The sequence below is a fragment of the Heloderma suspectum genome, chromosome 13, assembly GCF_057233095.1.
Source record: "Heloderma suspectum isolate Gila_16-S chromosome 13, 16-S_ref, whole genome shotgun sequence".
In the NCBI taxonomy this organism is placed as follows: Eukaryota; Metazoa; Chordata; class Lepidosauria; order Squamata; family Helodermatidae; genus Heloderma; species Heloderma suspectum.
This window is the reverse complement of record NC_139470.1, coordinates 27,835,102-27,858,117: the sequence shown is the minus strand read 5'-3', so window position 1 is coordinate 27,858,117 and position 23,016 is coordinate 27,835,102. Positions and strand designations below refer to the sequence as shown.

Here is a 23,016-nt window from a genome sequence, read left to right as displayed (position 1 = left end):
CCTTCACGAAGGAGTGCTACATGCTTCAGTTTAACACAGAAACATCCATACTTCTTCCCAGTATCCATCACCATCTGAAGAGGAGCCAGTGTGGTGTAGCGGCTAGAGCCCTGGACTGGGAGCTGGGAGATCCGGGTTCTAGCCTCCACTCGTCCATGGAAGCTCACTGGCTGACTTTGGGCCAGTCGCAGACTCTCAGCCCAACCTACCTCACAGGGTTGTTGCTGTGAGGATACAATGGAGAGGAGGAGGATTATGTACGTCGCCTTGGGTTCCTTAAGGAGGAAAAAAGGCGGGATGTAATAAAAAATCCCTTTCATGGATCACTGCCTTGTTGTGGCGAAGGGGCTTGCGTAACTCAGTGAAGCCATAAGCTATGCCGTGCAGGGCCACCCAAGACGGACAGGTCATGGCAGAGAGTTCTGACAAAAGGTGGTCCACTGGAGAAGGAAATGGCAACCCACTCCAGTATTCTTGCCAAGAAAACCCCATGGAACGTATCACAAGGCTAAAAGAGATGACGCCGGAAGATGAGACCCTCAGGTCGGAAGGTGTCCAATATACTACTGGGGAAGAGCAGAGGGTATTTCTAAGTAGCGCCAGAAAGAGTGAAGCGGCTGGGCCAAAGCCGAAAGGACACTCAGCTGTGGATGTGTCTGGTGGTGAAAAGAAAATCCGATGCTGTAAAGAACAATATTGTTTAGGAACCTGGAATGTCAGATCAATGAATCAAGGTAAGCTGGAGGTCATCTTGGGAATCAGCGAACTAAAATGGACAGGCATGGGCGAATTTAATTCAGGTGACCATCATATCTACTACCCTTAGAAGAAATGGAGTAGCACTCATAGTCAACAAAAGGGTGGGAAAAGCAGGACTGGGGTACAATCTCAAAAATGATAGAATGATTTCAGTATGAATCCAAGGCAAACCATTCAACATCACAGTAATTCAAGTCTATGCCCCAACCACTGAGGCCGAAGAAGCTGAGGTTGATCGGTTCTATGAAGACCTAAAACACCTAGAACTAACACCAACAAAAGATGTCCTCTTCATCATAGGGGATTGGAATGCTAAAGTAGGAAGTCAAGAAATCACTGGGATAAAAGGAAAGCATGGCCTTGATGTACAAAATGAACCAGGACAAAGGCTAATAGAGTTTTGCCAAGAGAACACGTTGATCATAGCAAACACTCTTTTCCAACAGCACAAGAGACGACTCTACACATGGACATCACCAGATGGTCAATATCGAAATCAGATTGATTATGTCCTTTGCAGCCAAAGATGGAGAAGCTCTATACAGTCAGTCAAAACAAGACCTGGAGCTGACTGTGGCTCAGATCATGAGCTGGTTCTTGCAAAATTTTGGCTTAAACTGAAGAACGCAGGGAAAACCACTAAACCATTCAGGTATGACCTATATCATATCCCTGATGAATATACAGTGGAGGTGAGGAATAGATTTCAGGGATTAGACCTGATAGACAGAGTGCCTGAGGAACTATGGACAGAGGTCTGTAACATTGTTCAGGAGGCAGCAACTCAATCCATTCCAAAGAAAAAGAAATGCAAGAAAGCAAAGTGGCTGTCTGATGAGGCTTTACAAGTAGCTGAGGAAAGACGGGAAGCGAAAAGCAAGGGAGAAAGCAGAAGATATATCCAACTGAATGCAGAGTTCCAGAGAATAGCAAGGAGAGACAAGAAGGACTTCTTAAATGAACAATGCAAAGAAATCGAGGAAAACAACAGAACGGGAAAGACTAGAGATCTCTTCAAGAAAATCGGAGATGTCAAGGGAACGTTTTGTGCAAAGATGGGCATGATAAAGGACCAAGAAGGCAGGGACCTAACAGAAGCAGGTGAGATTAAGAAGAGGTGGAAAGAATACACAGAAGAACTATACAGGAAAGAGCTTAATGTCCCTGATAGCCATGATAGTGCGGTCACTGAACTTGAGCCGGACATCCTCGAGAGTGAAGTCAAGTGGGCCTTAGGAAGCATTACTAACAACAAAGCTAGCGGAGATGACAGTATTCCAGCTGAGCTATTTAAAATCCTAAAAGATGATGCTGTTAAAGTGTTGCACTCAATATGCCAACAAATTTGGAACACTCAACAGTGGCCACAAGACTGGAAAAGGTCAGTTTACATTCCAATTCCAAAGAAGGCCAACGCCAAAGAGTGTTCAAACTACCATACAATTGCGCCCATTTCACATGCCAGCAAGGTTATGCTCAAAATCCTACAAGCTAGGCTTCAGCAGTATGCGAACCAAGAACTACCAGAAGTACAAGCTGGGTTTCGAAGAGGCAGAGGAACTAGAGATCAAATCGCCAACATTCGCTGCATCATGGAGAAAGCAAGACAATTCCAAAAAAAATCTATTTCTGCTTCACTGACTACACTAAAGCCTTTGATTGTGTGGATCACAACAAACTGTGGCAAATTCTGAAAGAGATGGGAGTACCAGACCACCTTACCTGTCTCCTGAGAAACCCGTACGAGGGTCAAGAAGCAACAGTAAGAACCAGACATGGAACAACCAATTGGTTCAAAATTGGGAAAGGAGTACGACAAGGCTGTATATTGTCGCCCTGCTTATTTAACTTATATGCAGAGTACATCATGAGAAACGCCAGGTTAGATGAATCACAGGTCGGAATTAAGATTGCCGGGAGAATTATCAACAACCTCAGATATGCAGATGATACCACCCTAATGGCAGAAAGCGAAGACGATCTAAAGAGCCTCTTGTTGAGGGTGAAAGAGGAGAGTGCAAAAGCTGGTTTGAAACTCAACATTAAAAAACTAAGATCATGGCATCTGGCCCCATCACTTCCTGGCATATAGAAGGGGCAGAAATGGAAGCAGTGACAGATTTTATTTTCTTGGGCTCCAAGATCACCGCAGACGGTGACTGTAGCCATGAAATTAAAAGACGCTTGCTCCTTGGGAGGAAAGCTATGGCAAACCTAGACAGCATAGTAAGAAGCAGAGACATCACCTTGCCGACAAAGGTCCGTCTAATCAAAGCTATGGTTTTCCCAGTAGTAACGTATGGCTGTGAGAGCTGTTATTAAAAAAATAACATTTTTTAAAATTATTTTTATTTTTTATTTTAATTTTTTTCCATTTATTTGTCTTGTAACACACACTTTCACACCAGTGGGACTCTGCTTTTAACCTCTATTGAGTAGAGGAGCAGGCACAGGCTAGTCTAGAACAATCACAAAGCTAGACACAAAAAGGGAAAAGAGGCTATGGAAGGACAAGACTCTCCAGTGGTGGTGACCTGCAAGGTGTGTGCAATGTTTGTTTTCTTGCCTGAGAACAACATGGCCTACACCTGCAACAAGTGCAAGTTGATCACGCTGCTGGAGGAAAAAGTAAGTGGACTGGAGCGGCGACTGTCGACCCTCCGGGGAATAAGAGAACACGAAGAGTTCTTGGACAGAATGGGGGAACTACAGCAGCAAAGGGCAGACCAGAAGCTTGAAGAGCAACAGCAAGATGAGGCAGTGGGAAATGCTGAGGTGAAGAAAAATGGAATAGAGGATACTCCTTGGAAAAGGGTGACAGTTAGGAGAAGAAGAACTAGACGCCACTCTGCACCAGTGGAAGCAGTGGAGCTGTGGAACCGATTCCAGGTACTTGCGGATGAGACTGTAGGACAGCCTGCAGAGGAAGAATCACAGGGGAACCTACATGAGAGTGAGCAAGAAGCTAAAGGTCAGTCAAACAGAGGCGATGAAACCCAGGCCTACAAGAAGAAGAACAGAAGAGTGGTAGTAGTGGGAGACTCCTTGCTGCGTGGGATCGAGACCCAAGTATGTCGCGAAGACCCATGGACTCGCCAGGTATGTTGTCTCCCGGGAGGACAGATTAGAGACGTGACTGAAAGGTTGCCTGCACTCATAAAGCCCACTGACAGGTATCCCTTTCTTCTCATCCATGTGGGAACAAATGATATCGCCAAGCGGAGCTACGAAGAGATCACGTCAGACTTTGAAGCTTTGGGAAGGAAACTCAAGAACTTTGGGGCCCAGATAGTTTTCTCATCCATCCTTCTAGTAGTTAGAAGAGGGATAGAAAGGGAACGAAAAATACTCCGGGTGAATGACTGGCTACGAAGGTGGTGCCGACGAGAGAGATTTGGATTCTGGGACCACGGGCTATACTTCCTGGAAGATGGGCTGTTGGCTAGGGATGGGTTGCACCTCACAAAGGCTGGGAAGACTGTGTTTGGCCACAGCATGAAGAACTTCATCAGGAGGGCTTTAAACTGAATCCTACGGGGAAGGGAGATGTAATGTTGGGGGTAACAATGGACATAGGCGCATGCACTGTAATGGAGAGAACAGCTCTGATAGCGCCCAATAATAGTCTTCAGACACATAGAATCATAGAATCATAGAACAGTAGGGTTGGAAGGGGCCTACAAGGCCATCGAGTCCAACCCCCTGCTCAATGCAGGAATCCAAGTCAGAGCATCCCTGACAAATGGCTGTCCAGCCTCGTCTTGAAGGCCTCCAGTGTGGGAGAGCCCACCACCTCCCCAGGTAATTGGTTCCATTGCCGTATTGCTCTGACACTCAGGAAGTTTTTCCTGATGTTCAGCCGGAATCTGGCTTCCTGTAACTTGAGCCCATTATTCCGTGTCCTGCACTCTGGGATGATCAAGAAGAGATCCTGGCCTTCCTCTCTGTGACAACCTTTCAAGTACTTGAAGAGTGCTATCATATCTCCCCTCAGTCTTCTCTTCTCAAGGCTAAACATGCCCAGTTCTTTCAGTCTCTCTTCATAGGGCTTTGTTTCCAGTCCCCTGATCATCTTTGTTGCCCTCCTTTGAACCCTCTCCAGCTTGTCTGCATCCTTCTTAAAGTGTGGTGCCCAGAACTGGACACAGTACTCCAGATGAGGCCTAACCAGTGCTGAGTAGAGGGGAACTAGTATTTCCCGGGATTTGGAAGCGATGCTTCTATTAATGCAGCCCAAAATAGCATTTGCCTTTTTTGCAGCCACATCACATTGTTGGCTCATATTAAGCTTGTGATCGACACCAATTCCAAGATCCTTCTCGCTTGTAGTGTGGTTGAGCCACGTATCCCCCATCTTGTAACTGTGCATTTGGTTTCTTTTTCCTAGGTGCAGAACTTGGCATTTGTCCCTATTAAATGCCATTCTGTTGTTTTCTGCCCAGCACTCCAGTCTATCCAGATCACTTTGAATTTTGTTTCTGTCTTCCAAAGTATTAGCTATCCCTCCCAATTTTGTGTCATCTGCAAATTTGATCAGCATTCCCTGCACCTCCTCCTCCAAGTCATTAATAAAAATGTTGAAGAGCACTGGGCCCAGGACTGAGCCCTGCGGTACCCCACTTGTTACCTCTCCCCAGCTTGAGAAGGTCCCATTGATAAGCACTCTTTGAGTCCGATTCTGTAGCCAACTGTGGATCTACCGGATCGTTGTTTCATCTAGCCCACTTCGAGCAAGTTTGCTCATCAGGATATCATGGGGCACTTTGTCGAAAGCTTTGCTGAAGTCGAGGTATATGATGTCTACAGCATTCCCACGGTCTACAAGGGAGGTGACTTGATCAAAAAATGAGATCAGATTTGTCTGGCAGGACTTGTTTTTGACAAATCCATGTTGGCTTCGAGTAATCACGGCATTGTTGTCAAGGTGCTTCCAGATGGATTGCTTTATGATCTGCTCCAGAATTTTCCCAGGGATTGATGTCAGACTGACTGGTCTGTAGTTCCCAGGTTCCTCCTTTTTACCCTTTTTGAAGATAGGGACAACGTTAGCCCTCCTCCAGTCATCTGGCACTTCCCCGGTCCTCCATGATTTCTCAAAGAGAATAGACAGCGGTTCTGAGAGTTCTTCTGCCAGTTCCTTTATTACTCTAGGATGCAGTTCATCTGGCCCTGGAGATTTGAACTCATTCAAAGTAATGAGGTGTTCCTTGACCATATGCCTGTCGATCTCAAGCTGCAATCCTGCCCCTTCAGCCTGTACTTCGCCTTTGCCATGAGGGGTCATAGACCCTCTTTTGGGAGAATCATAGAATCATAGAATAGTAGGGTTGGAAGGGGCCTACAAGGCCATCGAGTCCAACCCCCTGCTCAATGCAGGAATCCAAGTCAGAGCATCCCTGACAAATGTCTGTCCAGCCTCGTCTTGAAGGCCTCCAGTGTGGGAGAGCCCACCACCTCCCCAGGTAATTGGTTCCATTGCCGTATTGCTCTGACACTCAGGAAGTTTTTCCTGATGTTCAGTCGGAATCTGGCTTCCTGTAACTTGAGCCCATTATTCCGTGTCCTGCACTCTGGGATGATCAAGAAGAGATCCTGGCCTTCTTCTCTGTGACAACCTTTCAAGTACTTGAAGAGTGCTATCATATCTCCCCTCAGTCTTCTCTTCTCAAGGCTAAACATGCCCAGTTCTTTCAGTCTCTCTTCATAGGGCTTTGTTTCCAGTCCCCTGATCATCTTTGTTGCCCTCCTTTGAACCCTCTCCAGCTTGTCTGCATCCTTCTTAAAGTGTGGTGCCCAGAACTGGACACAGTACTCCAGATGAGGCCTAACCAGTGCTGAGTAGAGGGGAACTAGTACTTCCCGGGATTTGGAAGCGATGCTTCTATTAATGCAGCCCAAAATAGCATTTGCCTTTTTTGCAGCCACATCACATTGTTGGCTCATATTCAGCTTGTGATCGACGACAATTCCAAGATCCTTCTCGCTCGTAGTGTGGTTGAGCCACGTATCCCCCATCTTGTAACTGTGCCTTTGGTTTCTTTTTCCTAGGTGCAGAACTTGGCATTTGTCCCTATTAAATGCCATTCTGTTGTTTTCTGCCCAGCACTCCAGTCTATCCAGATCACTTTGAATTTTGTTTCTGTCTTCCAAAGTATTAGCTATCCCTCCCAATTTTGTGTCATCTGCAAATTTGATCAGCATTCCCTGCACCTCCTCCTCCAAGTCATTAATAAAAATATTGAAGAGCACTGGGCCCAGGACTGAGCCCTGCGGTACCCCGCTCGTTACCTCTCCCCAGCTTGAGAAGGTCCCATTGATAAGCACTCTTTGAGTCCGATTCTGTAGCCAACTGTGGATCCACCGGATCGTTGTTTCATCTAGCCCACTTCGAGCTAGTTTGCTCATCAGGATATCATGGGGCACTTTGTCGAAAGCTTTGCTGAAGTCGAGGTATATGATGTCTACAGCATTCCCACGGTCTACAAGGGAGGTGACTTGATCAAAAAATGAGATCAGATTTGTCTGGCAGGACTTGTTTTTGACAAATCCATGTTGGCTTCGAGTAATCACGGCATTGTTGTCAAGGTGCTTCCAGATGGATTGCTTTATGATCTGCTCCAGAATTTTCCCAGGGATTGATGTCAGACTGACTGGTCTGTAGTTCCCAGGTTCCTCCTTTTTACCCTTTTTGAAGATAGGGACAACGTTAGCCCTCCTCCAGTCATCTGGCACTTCCCCGGTCCTCCATGATTTCTCAAAGAGAATAGACAGCGGTTCTGAGAGTTCTTCTGCCAGTTCCTTTATGACTCGAGGATGCAGTTCATCTGGCCCTGGAGATTTGAACTCATTCAAAGTCATTAGGTGTTCCTTGACCATATGCCTGTCGATCTCAAGCTGCAATCCTGCCCCTTCAGCCTGTACTTCGCCTTTGCCAGGGGGGTCATAGACCCTCTTTTGGGAGAAGACTGAGCCAAAGTAGGAATTGAGCACCTCTGCCTTTTCTTTGTCCTCTGTTATCATTTTGCCATCCTTATTTAATAGCTGAACAACCATTTCTTTCCTCTGCCTTTTACTATGCACGTAGCTGAAGAAAGCCTTTTTGTTGTTTTTAGCATCCCTCGCTAACCTCACCTCGTTCTCCGCTTTAGCCTTCCTGACGCCATCCCTGCAATTCTGTGCTACCTGCCTGTACTCTTCCTTTGTTACTTGGCCTTCTTTCCACTTCCTATATGTGTCCTTTTTTGTTTTCAGGTCATCCCTAAGCTTTTTGTGAAGCCACATTGGCTTCTTCTGTTGTCTTCCACCTTTTCTTCTTGTTGGAATTGTTTGTGATTGTGCCTTGAGAATTTCCTTTTTTAAAAGTTCCCACCCATCTTGGACTCCTTTTCTCGCTAGCATTGCTTGCCATGGGACCTTACTGATCATTGTTCTGAGTTTATGAAAATCAGCTTTCCTAAAATCCAGGGTACGCGTTTGAGTACACTCGGCTTTTGCTTCCCTTAGAACCAAGAACTCAAGTACAACATGGTCGCTTTCCCCCAGAGTTCCTGTAACTGCTACTTTATCCACTAAGTCATCTCTGTTGGTTAGGATCAAGTCAAGGATAGCCGATCCTCTAGTTCCTTCCTCTACTTTCTGTAGGAGGAAGTTATCCGCCACACAAGTCAGGAATTTCCTGGAGGGGCCATGTTTTGCAGAATTTGTCTCCCAACAAATATCGGGGAAATTGAAGTCCCCCATTACTACTACATCATGCTTCCTTAAAACATTGGCTATTTGCTTTTCAAAAGTTTCATCCTTGTCTTCTCCTTGATTGGATGGCCGGTAGTAGACTCTGACCACCAGGTTCCTTTTATTCTTTGCTCCATTTATTTCAACCCAGATGCTCTCGATGGGGCTACCAAGCTCCTCCTCCTGTATTTCTGTGCAGAGATATGTATTTTTCACATACAGTGCAACCCCGCCTCCCTTTCTGTTCCTCCTGTTCTTTTTGAACAAGTTATATCCTTCAACTGCTGTATTCCAGTCATGAGAGTCATCCCACCAAGTCTCAGTTATACCTATCAAGTCATAATTTCCCTCCTGTATTAAGAGTTCAAGTTCGTTCTGTTTGTTTCCCATACTCTGGGCATTAGTATATAGACATCGAAGACCATGTGCTTCATAGTCTGGCTTTCTTCCTACATGTGTCTGAAGACTATTAGGAAGAAAGCCAGACTATGAAGCACATGGTCTTCGATGTCTATATACTAATGCCCAGAGTATGGGAAACAAACAGAACGAACTTGAGCTCTTAAGACAAGAGGGAAATTATGACCTGATAGGTATAACTGAGACTTGGTGGGATGACTCTCATGACTGGAATACAGCAATTGAAGGATATAACTTGTTCAAAAAGAACAGGAGGAACAGAAAGGGAGGTGGGGTTGCACTGTATGTGAAAAATACATATCTCTGCACAGAAATACAGGAGGAGGAGCTTGGTAGCCCCATCGAGAGCATCTGGATCAAAATAAATGGAGCAAAGAATAAAAGGAACCTGGTGGTCGGAGTCTACTACCGGCCACCCAATCAAGGAGAAGACAAAGATGAAACTTTTGAAAAGCAAATAGCCAATGTTTTAAGGAAGCATGATGTAGTAGTAATGGGGGACTTCAATTTCCCCGATATTTGTTGGGAGACAAATTCTGCAAAACATGGCCCCTCCAGGAAATGCCTGACTTGTGTGGCGGATAACTTCCTCCTACAGAAAGTAGAGGAAGGAACTAGAGGATCGGCTATCCTTGACTTGATCCTAACCAACAGAGATGACTTAGTGGATAAAGTAGCAGTTACAGGAACTCTGGGGGAAAGCGACCATGTTGTACTTGAGTTCTTGGTTCTAAGGGAAGCAAAAGCCGAGTGTAGTCAAACGCGTACCCTGGATTTTAGGAAAGCTGATTTTCATAAACTCAGAACAATGATCAGTAAGGTCCCATGGCAAGCGACTCTAACGAGAAAAGGACTCCAAGATGGGTGGGAGCTTTTAAAAAAGGAAATTCTCAAGGCACAATCACAAGCAATTCCAACAAGAAGAAAAGGTGGAAGACAACAGAAGAAGCCAATGTGGCTTCACAAAAAGCTTAGGGATGACCTGAAAACAAAAAAGGACACATATAGGAAGTGGAAAGAAGGCCAAGTAACAAAGGAAGAGTACAGGCAGATAGCACAGAATTGCAGGGATGGCGTCAGGAAGGCTAAAGCTGAGAATGAGCTGAGGTTAGCAAGGGATGTTAAAAACAACAAAAAGGTTTTCTTCAGCTACGTGCATAGTAAAAGGCAGAGGAAAGAAATGGTGGTTCAGCTATTAAATAAGGATGGCAAAACGATAACAGATAACAAAGAAAAGGCAGAGGTGCTCAATTCCTACTTTGGCTCACTCTTCTCCCCAAAGAGGGTCTATGACAAAGATTGTATTGGCAAAGGTGAAGTACAGGCTGAAGGGGCAGGATTACAGCTTGAGATCGACAGGCATATGGTCAAGGAACACCTAATGACTTTGAATGAGTTCAAATCTCCAGGGCCAGATGAACTGCATCCTCGAGTCATAAAGGAACTGGCAGAAGAACTCTCAGAACCGCTGTCTATTCTCTTTGAGAAATCATGGAGGACCGGGGAAGTGCCAGATGACTGGAGGAGGGCTAACGTTGTCCTTATCTTCAAAAAGGGTAAAAAGGAGGAACCTGGGAACTACAGACCAGTCAGTCTGACATCAATCCATGGGAAAATTCTGGAGCAGATCATAAAGCAATCCATCTGGAAGCACCTTGACAACAATGCCGTGATTACTCGAAGCCAACATGGATTTGTCAAAAACAAGTCCTGCCAGACAAATCTGATCTCATTTTTTGATCAAGTAACCTCCCTTGTAGACCATGGGAATGCTGTAGACATCATATACCTCGACTTCAGCAAAGCTTTTGACAAAGTGCCCCATGATATCCTGATGAGCAAACTAGCTCAAAGTGGGCTAGATGAAACAACGATCCGGTGGATCCACAGTTGGCTACAGAATCGGACTCAAAGAGTGCTTATCAATGGGACCTTCTCAAGCTGGGGAGAGGTAACGAGCGGGGTACCGCAGGGCTCAGTCCTGGGCCCAGTGCTCTTCAACATTTTTATGAATGACTTGGAGGAGGAGGTACAGGGAATGCTGATCAAATTTGCAGATGACACAAAATTGGGAGGGATAGCTAATACTTTGGAAGACAGAAATAAAATTCAAAGTGATCTGGATAGACTGGAGCGCTGGGCAGAAAACAACAGAATGACATTTAATAGGGATAAATGCCAAGTTCTGCACCTAGGAAAAAGAAACCAAATGCACAGTTACAAGATGGGGGATACGTGGCTCAACCACACTACAAGCGAGAAGGATCTTGGAATTGGTGTCGATCACAAGCTTAATATGAGCCAACAATGTGATGTGGCTGCAAAAAAGGCAAATGCTCTTTTGGGCTGCATTCATAGAAGCATCGCTTCCAAATCCCAGGAAGTACTAGTTCCCCTCTACTCAGCACTGGTTAGGCCTCATCTGGAGTACTGTGTCCAGTTCTGGGCACCACACTTTAAGAAGGATGCAGACAAACTGGAAAGAGTTCAGAGGAGGGCAACAAAGATGATCAGGGGACTGGAAACAAAGCCCTATGAAGAGAGACTCAAAGAACTGGGCATGTTTAGCCTTGAGAAGCGAAGACTGAGGGGAGATATGATAGCACTCTTCAAGTATTTGAAAGGTTTTCACAGAGAAAAAGGCCAGGATCTCTTCTTGATCATCCCAGAGTGCAGGACACGGAATAATGGGCTCAAGTGACAGGAAGCCAGATTCCGGCTGAACATCAGGAAAAACGTCCTGACTGTAAGAGCAATATGACAATGGAACCGATTACCTGAGGAGGTGGTGGGCTCTCCCACACTGGAGGCATTCAAGATGAGGCTGGACAGCCATTTGTCAGGGATGCTCTGACTTGGATTCCTGAATTGAGCAGGGGGTTGGACTCGATGGCCTTGTAGGCCCCTTCCAACCCTACTATTCTATGATTCTATGATTCTATGACTATAAGGAAGGCTGAGCGCTGAAGAACTGATGCTTTCGAACTGTGGTGCTGGAGAAGACTCTTACGAGTCCCCTGGACTGCAAGGAGGTCCAATCAGTCCATCCTAAAGGAAATCAACCCTGAGTGCTCATTGGAAGGACAGATACTGAAGCTGAAATATTCTGGCCACCTAATGCGAAGAGAAAACTCTCTGGAAAAGACCCTGATGCTGGGAAAGACTGAAGGCAAAAGGAGAAGGGGACAGCAGAGGATGAGATGGCTAGGTAGCATCACTGATGCAATGAATATGGACTTGAGCACGCTCCGGGAGAGAGCGCAGGACAGGAAGGCCTGGTGTGCTATGGTCCATGGGGTCACGAAGAGTCGGACACAACTGAAAGACTGAACAACAACAAATAAATAAATAAATAATAAAGAGGAAGCACAGAGTTGGGTTGAAATGCCTTTGGGGTCCCCTTTCAATTAATGATTAGATGAAACCAAAACCACCCAAATCACTTAAAGGTCGTGCTCTTGCATGCCTTGGCTGCTGATCTGCAGGGACTGAGGCAACTGTGCACCCTTATAGATAAATGATGATGGATCGAAGGGTACTCACCGGGGGAGCGGGGAGAGAGCAGTCAACAAGGGCTGTCTCAAGGCATTTTGGTGCCCCCACCCACACTACCACTGTCACTTCCTGAATGGCATGAAATGGGTTCATGGGGCTTCTAACTGCTCCAATGGCCTCATTGTCTGCACACCCCCAAAGTAAGCAAGCTGATTGGTTCAGCTCACTGCCTCACACCTATTGTGGTTTAAATATTATGATTTAAAATGACACACAGCTGCAGTTTGGACTGGCTAATGCAGCATATTCTGTTTCTGGAGTTCCAGCAGTATTTCAGAAGACTTTGGGGATGAATTTAGAATGGTGCACATGTGCACATGCCAAATCGTTAAGAACAAAGGTGCATTTCTCATAAATGACACAAAATTAAATATAAAGATGACAGCAGACCCTAAAATGGGCAGCTTTTACTGGCCCATTTTATAGATACACACCTGCTGTATGCAAATGACATTTATGCTCTGAGCATATTAACCCTTGATAGCTAGTAGGAACCAATCCCAACAAAAGAGACTGACCCATGTGATCAAGGAAAACCTAATGTAAAATAAGGACAGATAATGAAGCTGAAGCTCCAATATTTTGGCCACCTAATGCGAAGAGAAAACTCCCTGGAAAAGACCCTGATGCTGGGAAAGACTGAAGGCAAAAGGAGAAGGGGACGGCAGAGGATGAGATGAGAGGATGAGAGATAGCATCACCGATGCAATGAATATGAACTTGAGCACGCTCCGGGAGAGAGCGCAGGACAGGAAGGCCTGGCGTGCTATGGTCCATGGGGTCACGAAGAGTCGGACACGACTGAACGACTGAACAACAACAACAACAACAATGTAAAATATCTATTAGCAAAGTACTCTTGGAGGATAGCTGTGGGGCCAGGTGGACCAGAGGGGGCTTTATCTATCCCTGACTTATCTCTTCCTTGCCGACATCACTCCTCCCTTGACACCTATTTCTGTGCCGTTCAGCAGTGCCATGACAAACATGACCCATACCCACCCCTGTGTTATTTGGGGTCCATTGTTGGCACACCACAACAGCAGTACTTCCCCAGTCGGAAGAAGAGGCAGTGCACACTCCATCCTACCTGCTGCTATGCACACACTGCCTCAGCAGCCGTTGACCGACCAACCAAACGCCATGCGCACTGTGCTGTGGTTTAAACAGGCCGCTGGTGCTTCCGCACCCTTAATCTCTGATTAGAAACTGTGGACTCTGCATTCCCCTTTCAATAAAAGAAATAAATGGCTGGCAGCATTTTCAGAAACGTTACACAGTACCTCAGCATTTCCCCCTGCCAGCCTTTGGGCTGCTTTCAGGTAGTTAAAATTCCACTGGGTCACTTGGTTCCCTGGGCTCAAATGTATCATGCTCTGCAAAGGTATCAGGGAGGTTTCCCTCAGTCATCTGGGCTGTGCCTGTATCCATTTCAAATACCCTGGCAAATGAAACAAAGCTCCAAGAAGGCAGACAAGTCAAGAACCAAACTGAAAAGCAGGTTGATAAAAATGAAGACATTTTGACTATTCAATTTTATAAATATGCCGTAAGGATAGAAAACCTAGCTAAAGCCTGAAGAGCCATTAACAACGGTACGAAAAGGATGTTCAGAAGCTGGATTTTATGTAAAAGCATTCATTTTGTCTGTCTCCACTGTTGAACATGCTGGAGACAGCCACACCTAAATCACGCTTTTCCCCTCCCACACAGGTAATATTTCAGAAGAACGGCAACAAACAGAGACAACAAGGGAAGAGGCTGTAGAATTGAGACACACGTTGACAAGATGCAAGAGGCCGTAATGGTATTAAAGCACTCAAGTGTGAAACTACAGACAGAGCTGTTGACCAACATATGTAAAATTATACTCTGCATTCTTTATTCTGCATACCAGATTCAAGTCCTCAGAGAATTTAGAATTCCTGGTGAGATTTGGGATAGTGGAGAGGCATAGAGATAAGAATGAGGTGACCATGGAGAGAGGAATGTAGTCACTACCAACACCGGTTTAGGGTAGACAACTGGCACCACCTAACCGCTAGAACAGCAAAGTCTCCCTCCTGGATTTGGAGCCTTACTCAGATAGTGCTCATGCTTTCAAGCTTTTCACCATCAGGAGGTTCAGAGGCCTGGTCTGTTTGTTTTCTAAAAGAACCGCTGAGATTCTCAGGATTTCAAACAGCAGATTTATAAATATCTGTCTGCAGGATTTAGGAGGGTCGTTGCCACACAATGGAAGATCCTGAGATTACAGCAAAACACCTCAACAAAGGGAATAGGAAATGGTTATTCCCTGCACAGCAGGACATCAAGGGCCACTTACAGAAAATGAATGCATAAGTCATTGACAACAACATAAAGGCACCAGCAATGAGCATTTGATTAGATTGCAGCTTCTTCTATTGTTAGGATCCTCAGGCATAAAATCAACTGATTTACTGACATGACTATTGCTGAATATTTACCAAGCAGCACTCACTGAGGGGCAGTTAGCAAGCATCTGTCGGTGAAGTTGTAGGAAAAGGACCATTTCTCTTCAAGCGTGGATATGCCTTAGGTGACAAATTCTGAACAATACAGTTGCTTTTCATGGATCTCCTTTCTCTGTAAGGCTGCTGAATTCCATTCAAGACCATTTCCAGTCCTTTTAATAGTTAGGTAGGAAGTTAAATTTTGACAGGTGCAGATTCTCCTATGACTCCTACGCTAAGACCAAAACCACACCTACCAAAATTCTTCCTTCCTCACCAAGATTGTCTGGAATGCAACCTTGCACCCACCCACACACACAGACACAACGGTCCTAACATCCATCTCCAATTCCCTGCTTGCATCAGCTGTGGGAAATAGAAAACATTTATAGAAGAGAAGCAAACGACATTTCAAGCAGTCTCATTATATTTCTCATTTTGGATCATTGCTTCTACAACTGCCCATCTTGCAGCCATCACACAGACATGTAAAAAAGGAGGATGAATGGCCAGTGGGCATAGCTAAATACTTCAAGAGACAGCCCAATTACGTCAGAACCAGTGAACTGATGCTGCAGGAGGAAAATGCAACTCTTGCTATTTTTAGTGCACGTTAACGGAAGATGAGGAATGGAATACTATGTACCATTCTAGACATTGCATCTCAAAAAAGATATGGTAGAGCTAGCAAGGTACAGAAAACAGCAACCAAAATGACTGAACAGCTGGAGCAACTAACTCCCCTATGAGAAAAGGTTGCAACCTTCAGGGCTTTTTATTTGGGAAAATGGTGAATGAGGGGAGACATGATGGAGGCATATAAAATTATGCACAGCGTGGAAAAAATGGAAAGAGAGAAGCGCTCTCTCTCAAATAATACTAGAACCCAGTGAGGTCACACAATAAGGCTGAATGATGGGAGATTCAGGACGGACAAAAAGTAGTTCATCACCCAGTACACAGTTAAACTACCGCAAGATGTAGCAGTGGTCACTGTGGTAGGCTTTTCAGCACTACCTTTATCCTCTAGCAACAGTGTTATATGCCACCATATATAGGGCTGGGAATTTGTCCATTCACATCTACAGCACGATACGCTGACATTGCAGTCATGCAAGGAGGTCAAGAAGCGCAGGGAGCCTTCCCCTCATTTCAAGAGGTGCCTTAGCTTGCCAAGGCTGGGGGCTAACCTTCCACCCTAAGGGTGACATTATGTGGCATCTCAGGAAGCGTGCAAACAAGTAACATGAATGCTGTGGTAGCAGGGGCATGCTTGCAGGGATGAACCAATGGGGGGAAAGAGTACTAGTGTCCCTGCGGATTCTCTGCTGCACACATGGAAAGAGGGAGATGCACATGTAGAGGGTGGGTTTGCCATCAGAGCTTCTCCTGCTGCCCCTGCACGCACCGTGCATGTGCCGGTTGTTTACATAATTACCTGCGCTACAGCATGGGTTGGTGTGTTGTCTGAAAACGGCGCATGGTGGAGCGGGGGTGGCTTTGTACCCACCCAACAACCCCTAGTGCAAAGCATAGGTTGTAGGGTGGTTATGAAGCCAGCCCAGCCGTGTGCTGCATTCAGACGACACGTCAACCCGCGCTGCAGCGCAGGTAATTATGTGAACAGCCGGCGCATGAATGGCATACACAGGGGTGCGGGGAGAAGCCATGATGGCTTCTTTTCCTCCCATGTGGCTTCTTTTCCCCCCGCAACCGCGTGAACCCAGTCAGAGGGAGAGAGATGATTTTCTTGCAGCCAGGATTACTTCTTGTTTTGGAGACTGGCTGGGGAAAAAATAAATTAAAACAGCAGAAGGAGAGGGAAGATTTGCAGGGCAAAACTGGCCATAACTGGGAAAGGGTTGCACACCACTGATTCTCCCTTGCTTTCTCCGTGGGCTTTGTTGGCACCGACTCAATCTTCGCATCAGTTGTACATTGGATGTATACCACTTTTCAGCCAGTTCCTGCATTCAGCACAACTTGTCTGCCAGCTGTACACAATGAAGCCAGGAGCTCCAGATGGAAGGCCACGGAGATTTCTGACATAATCATGCTCCTGGAAGTGATCTGAGGAGATGTTGGTTCTGGCCTTTCCCTCCTGCCAGAGGTACAGCGTAGCCTGCTGTTCTTCCCGCTCCATCGCGCCACGGTTTCAAGCTTGTTTATTTAACTTACTACATTTATACACCACCATTCTGTCAATACACTCAAGAGTGGTTTACAATTTAAAATAATGGCTTAGGGTGCGACCCTATGCACGTGTTGTTGTTTATTCGCTCAGTCGCTTCCGACTCCTCGTGACTTCAGGGACCAGCCCACTCCAGAGCTTCCTGTCGGCCGTCGCCACCCCCAGCTCCCCCAAGGTCGAGTCCGTCACCTCCAGAATGTCATCCATCCACCTTGCCCTTTGTCGGCCCCTCTTCCTTTTGCCTTCCACTTTCCCTAGCATCAGCATCTTCTCCAGGGTATCCTGTCTTCTCATGATGTGGCCAAAGTACTTCAGTTTTGCCTTTAATATCATTCCCTCAAGTGACACAAAAAGTCCTATAACTCCAAGCACTCCCCAGCCGCCAGTATGTTGTAGGATTTTTTCTGTCTAAGCATGCACAGGATTGTGCCATTACATGTTTTTATTTGATTATGGATTTTTTTTTATCAAGTTTTTGTAAACCACTTTGGTTGGCTTCATTAATGTGGTAGAGAAATACAATAAATAAATCTTAGACATACAACAGATGGTGAAATAAAGAACTTTGAATCATAATAATATTTTAAAAGTCTTAGGACAATAAAAAATTCTTAGCCTGGCCCCAAAAGGACAACAATGGGGGTGCCAGGTGAACCTGTCTAGGGAAGGCCATTCCAAAACCAGGGGGGCCACCACAGAGAAGGCCCTCATCTGCCTGTATCTGTGACAGCAACATATGGGGGCCGAGGGGCTCTCTCAGATCAGAGCAAGAAGCAAAGACATTCAGAAAGTCACTCCAATACTCCAAATGCAACAAAACTATCTCTTCTGAAGGTAATTCCATTGCAAAATTAGTAAACTCTTCCATTTGCGGGAGCTTTAGTAAACTGGAATAAACCCATATTTCCTGGGGCGGAGGGTGGAGGGAAGCATTATGTATTTCAAATTCTGAAGGAAGCTACAATCTCTTTCACTTTCAGAGAGCATCAGGATTATTAGTTGGTGAGCAAATTGAAATTGGAATTACTCAGATATTTTGCTAGCACAGTTATGGATGATCACATAGGCATTGCAACACATTGTTAAGAACAGCCCTTTTACTGGATTGTTGCAATGTAGAATCATTGGACAAAGAAGACTTTGAGGTGTCCTCGCCTAAGTAGATTGCATTTCCTAAATAAAGGAAATGCAGTCTTTCCAGACCCCAAGATCATCCTCAACGGTCCTTCTCCATGAGCCCCTGACAAAGGAAGTGAGGCGGGTGGCTACCAGGAAGAGGGCCTTTTCTGCTGTGGCACCCCAGTTGTGGAATGAGCTCCCTAGCCAGGTCTGCCTGGCACCTACATTGTACTCCTTCTGGCACCAGGTGAACACCTTTTTATTCTCCCAGTATTTTAGCATTTTAACTTCCTACTCTTTTAGCTTTGTTGTTTTAAATCTGTATTTTAAATCTCTGCATTGCTGCTAGGTTTTATTCTGGTTGTACTGTTATATTATGGTTTTAAGCTTTCATATTTATATTGTTTTATGCTGTGGTTTTAATTTTTGTGAACTGCCCAGAGAGTTCTGGGCAGTATAGAAATGAAATGAAATGAAAAATAACTAATCCTTCCCACGTGTCTGGGCAGCTACTGAATTTGAGTGGGCTACATGCGCCACGTACCCCTTGCCCCAAGCTGCACTGTCCCTTGGGTAAAACAAATGGGAGGGGGGGAGACGTGTTGAAACGGATGGCTGTGGCCTTTAGTATACTGGAGGTGGGGAGAGATGGGAAAGCTATGCGAAATACGCCCCTGCTAGGAAAAGAAGGCAAAAAGGGTGGGGCCAAAAATAGAAAAAAAATCCCAGAATATTATAACTTAAAGCTCTTACTGCCAGCAACTAAGCGAGGCATTTCAACCTCTTAGAATGGGGAAACAAACTGCACACAAGCATGGAAGCCACCAAATGATTGGTGGCTGGGGAGAAAGGAGGTGTGGCCAGAGGAAGGGGCATGGCCAACTAGAGAACCCTGGAGGGTCTGACTGGGATCCCAGATAGGCTAGACTGGGTCCCAGGCCTGTGTTTTTCCAGCCCTGCATTATATCATCCACACAGGAATAGTGGGTGTGACTTGACAACAGCATATATGCATCCCACGGAGACCGACAAAGCATGACAGGTTGGCTATGAGCCTCTTGGGGGTCAGGGGACTAAGTGTAGAAATTCATGTCACTTGCCCCAAGCACTTAGGATAGGGTTGGCAATGTATTTAAGCAAACAAACTTAACAAGCAAACCTAATAGTCTTTGCTTCCACAGCTTTACATGCCTGGGGGAATAAGGTGATCTAAATTCTGTTCTCAGTCATACGTTTAAACCAAAAACTACATGTGGGGGAAAGCAGCTGAACTATTTTATCATCCATGAAAAGGAAACAGCTGTCATACATAACTCAACTAGCTAAATGGAGATGCGCTGGCATTCCACCGAAGCCCTAATACCTCAGTGCTTTAAAACAACACAACAGCAAAAAAAATATGTTCCCCAACACCTAAAACACAGTCATTCTCTCTCTCTCTCACACACACACACACACACACACACACACTTACAGTAAGGATCTTTAGAGAAAGAAGTCTCTTCCCCTCTGCAGTGTCTGACGATTCAGATGGTCTAAGTCAGCAGTCCCCAACCTTTTTGGTGCCAGGGACCAGTTTTGTGGACTACCCCTCCCCCCGCCACCACCCGAAATACCCCCGGGACAGAACCTACCTGGCGGCAGCTGGTCCAAGTCCGTCCCGGGGGGATTTCGGGGGGTGGCGGGGGGGGTAGCTGCGCCTGGACTGCGTACGCTGCCCCCAGACTGCGGACGCAAATGGCGTCCCCTGCGCCTGGACTGGACTGCAGATGCAAATGGCGTCCGGCATAGCCGACACCATTTGCGTCCCTGTTCTTCAAGTAATAGGCTACATAAATCTTTACGTAGCCTATTACTGCAAAGAATACGGACGCAAATAGCGCCCGCTATGCCATTTGCATCCCTGTTCTTTGCAAAAATAGGCTACGTAAAGATTTACGTAGCCTATTACTTGAAGAACAGGGACGCAAATGGTGTCTGCTATGTGGACGCCATTTGCGTCCCAACGGCCGGAGCCGGCTGGCAGCTCTACAGACTCACTGCGGAGTGGAGCCAGCTAGGGCTGGCAAGGATTCCCGGGGGGGGATGGATCGCCCCCCCCCCCGCAGACCGGTTCCTAACAGGCCACAGACCAGTACTGGTCCGCGGCCCGGGGACTGGGGACCCCTGGTCTAAGTAACTACCGTGTTGCAAACAGAATGTGCCCATTTCAACTAGAGGTCATTAATCAGCCTGCCCCCTCACGTCCCTGTCCTGTCCTTCTGCATCAGAATTCTCTTCGCTTGTTTACTGCAGTGAGAGTAGAATAAAGGACTCAAGCTTTAACTAAACTTCAGCCTCAGAGCCCTGAGCCCAATGCTAATCTGAAGAAAAAGCCTTTTGAATACTATCCTGATTAGTGGAAAAGGCATTTGTGCACGGAAAGCCATCAGTGAGGTAGAAGATCATGAGCAGCGGGGAGGTTAGAGGCACATACAAGAGAAAAGATGCCAAGCCGATATAAGAACGGTCAGGTGCTGAGATCCAAGTGCTGACAGGGTCCTTCACTCCTGCTGCTGGGGAGAGGGAGGACAGAGGCAGGCAGAGCCCTGAGGGATCCTTAGTGACTTCCCGCAGCAATGAGTTGCCCCAGCTGAAGAAATGCAGGGGATCTGGAAGTTTCATAACAGACAGCAGTGCAGGATTGGCTCATCAGGCTCAGGACCGGGAGGTCCGGGATGCATGAACTGCAGCAGTCTGGGTGGAACAAGGAATGGGGAAGGTGTTCCTGATCTGCACTGACAAAAACCAGGCTGTTGGCAACAGGCACTGAGGACAATTGGTGAGGTTTGTGACAATTCAAGGTTTGTGAAAGCTCAGAATCAAAAGGAAGAAACTGACAGATGGCTCTTGAGGAAACGACATTACACTCAGGGGGCCTCAGAAATTGTAGACACACAGAGCTGTGATTTATCCACCTTATAGTGCTTCATTCAGCCGCTCAGCAACTACTATAGATCGTGGCCACGCCTTAGAAATAAGGCCCAGTTCCTCTCATGAAGTGTGCAAGTACCATTCCCTTTTTGTAGAACAGACCTAGGCTACAGGGTAGTGGCTTCAACAATGCTACTCAGTGAGAGCATATCACGGATATGCCAGGTCTTCCAAATGCAAGGTCTACAAGAAATGCTACATCTACAAGAAATGCCAGCTTAAAATGGAAGAGAATAGACATGCCAGGCCAGAAAAGAGGTTGTGAGAGCGTGCTCATACCTGCAGGCTCACATAACGTTTGTTAGCCTATGGGCTACCGCTAACTGCCTGCAGAAATCCTGAGTGCCTTAGACCTGCTTTGGGCAGGAGATGCTTTGCGCACCTAACACCAGCATCCGCGACAAGCAGCCGTGGCCCACCTACATTGATCATAGCATTGGAGGTGATCCGGAAGAGGGTGGCTCTCTCGTTGACCGCTTTGATCTTCTCCCCGCTCTCGGCAGGCAGTTTCAGGTTCTCCAGTTCACTGAGGGACCTCTGGAGAGCTGCCCCATGCTTTGCAATGAGGTCGTTGCAAGTGCTGAGATCTTCCAGCTTATTCGACAGGTTTTTCAGAGTGCTGTGCAGTTCACTCTTGTCAGACTGTGAGGCTGGTTCCTCATCGCCAGAGTCATCTGTGGATGGAGGGAGGGAGGGAGGGAGGGAGGGAGGGAGAGACAAAATGGTTTCTGTGGTTACTAGCTGGACTGCACTAAAAACACAGCAATGATTTGTGCAGTGAAAAGTGAAGCAAGACCTCCGTTTACACATAGTGCCAATTCTCTTGGCCATTCTTGGGTTTGAGAGTCACTACCCAAAGACGGCATTCAGTTCTCTCCTGAGTAGTTCTTGGGGGAATTACGACTTCCCTGGTAGAAGGGAATTAATCACTCGTGTTGTACTTTCCTGTCCTGTGGCCCCTCTGCCTGCCACAGCAGTCTGAAGAGTGAGTTCAGAGTACAAAGCACACCAAAGAAGTTTGAGCAAGATTGCTTACGCCTCCCTGAATCTGCAGGAAGACTTCACCGGCCCCAAACAGCCTATGTAGCCATTTTAATTTCAAGCCTGGAAACACCATTTTCAAGACAGCCCTGGTTTGAATATCCTCTCATTCCATAAGAGGATATTCATTTTCTTCCAGCCTCAGGGTTGAGGAAAGAAACTGAAATGACCCTGGATTTAACAACAGCTAAGCACTGTTGGTAACAAGGGAAAATCCCAGAACAATAAGGATAAGCGAACAATAACCACTTGAGTACTAATGGAAGGTCAAGTAGTAACACAAAAAGCTACAAGCTGGAGGCTTTCTCCTTTATTACCATAGGCAGGCTAACCTAGAGATTGTAAAATGCCACCACATTTAGACCAGAGGCAGGTAATTTGCTAAACATCAAGGATGCATCTGAAAATATCTTAAGCCATGGGGCAGTTATTTATGCATTTTTGTTTTCTATAATACACAAACTTACGGAATTTACACGTTATCTAAATGAACAAGGTGGATGTCAGGCCATGATGCTTCTAAAAAAAATCAGTTTGTGCAGATTTTTGGAGATGATTAGGAGGAGATGGACATTTCAGGATACATTTATTAAGGGTCAGTTTATTTATTCAAGAAAATTCCTGGCCAGTTTCAGAGGAGGAGCAAACACCCACCCAACACCAATGGTTGGAAGCTGGTTATGCTGAAGCTGCCTGTCTCAACCCAATAAGCTGCCTGCCAGCTACTTGCAAGGTGGGTACACCTGGTCTAGC

At 46.1% G+C, this 23,016-nt stretch overlaps 1 protein-coding gene across 2 annotated transcripts in view; it reads right to left on the bottom strand.

Annotated features, from left to right (window-relative positions):
• OSBP2 (oxysterol binding protein 2) overlaps nucleotides 1–23,016 on the bottom strand; it is a 211,347-nt gene that overhangs the window by 73,174 nt on the left and 115,157 nt on the right. For both annotated transcript variants that reach the window (XM_084819495.1, XM_084819496.1), the window contains exon 3: nucleotides 21,646–21,896. In XM_084819495.1, the coding sequence (XP_084675621.1) occupies nucleotides 21,646–21,896 (251 nt within the window). The remainder of the gene's footprint in view (nucleotides 1–21,645; nucleotides 21,897–23,016) is intronic.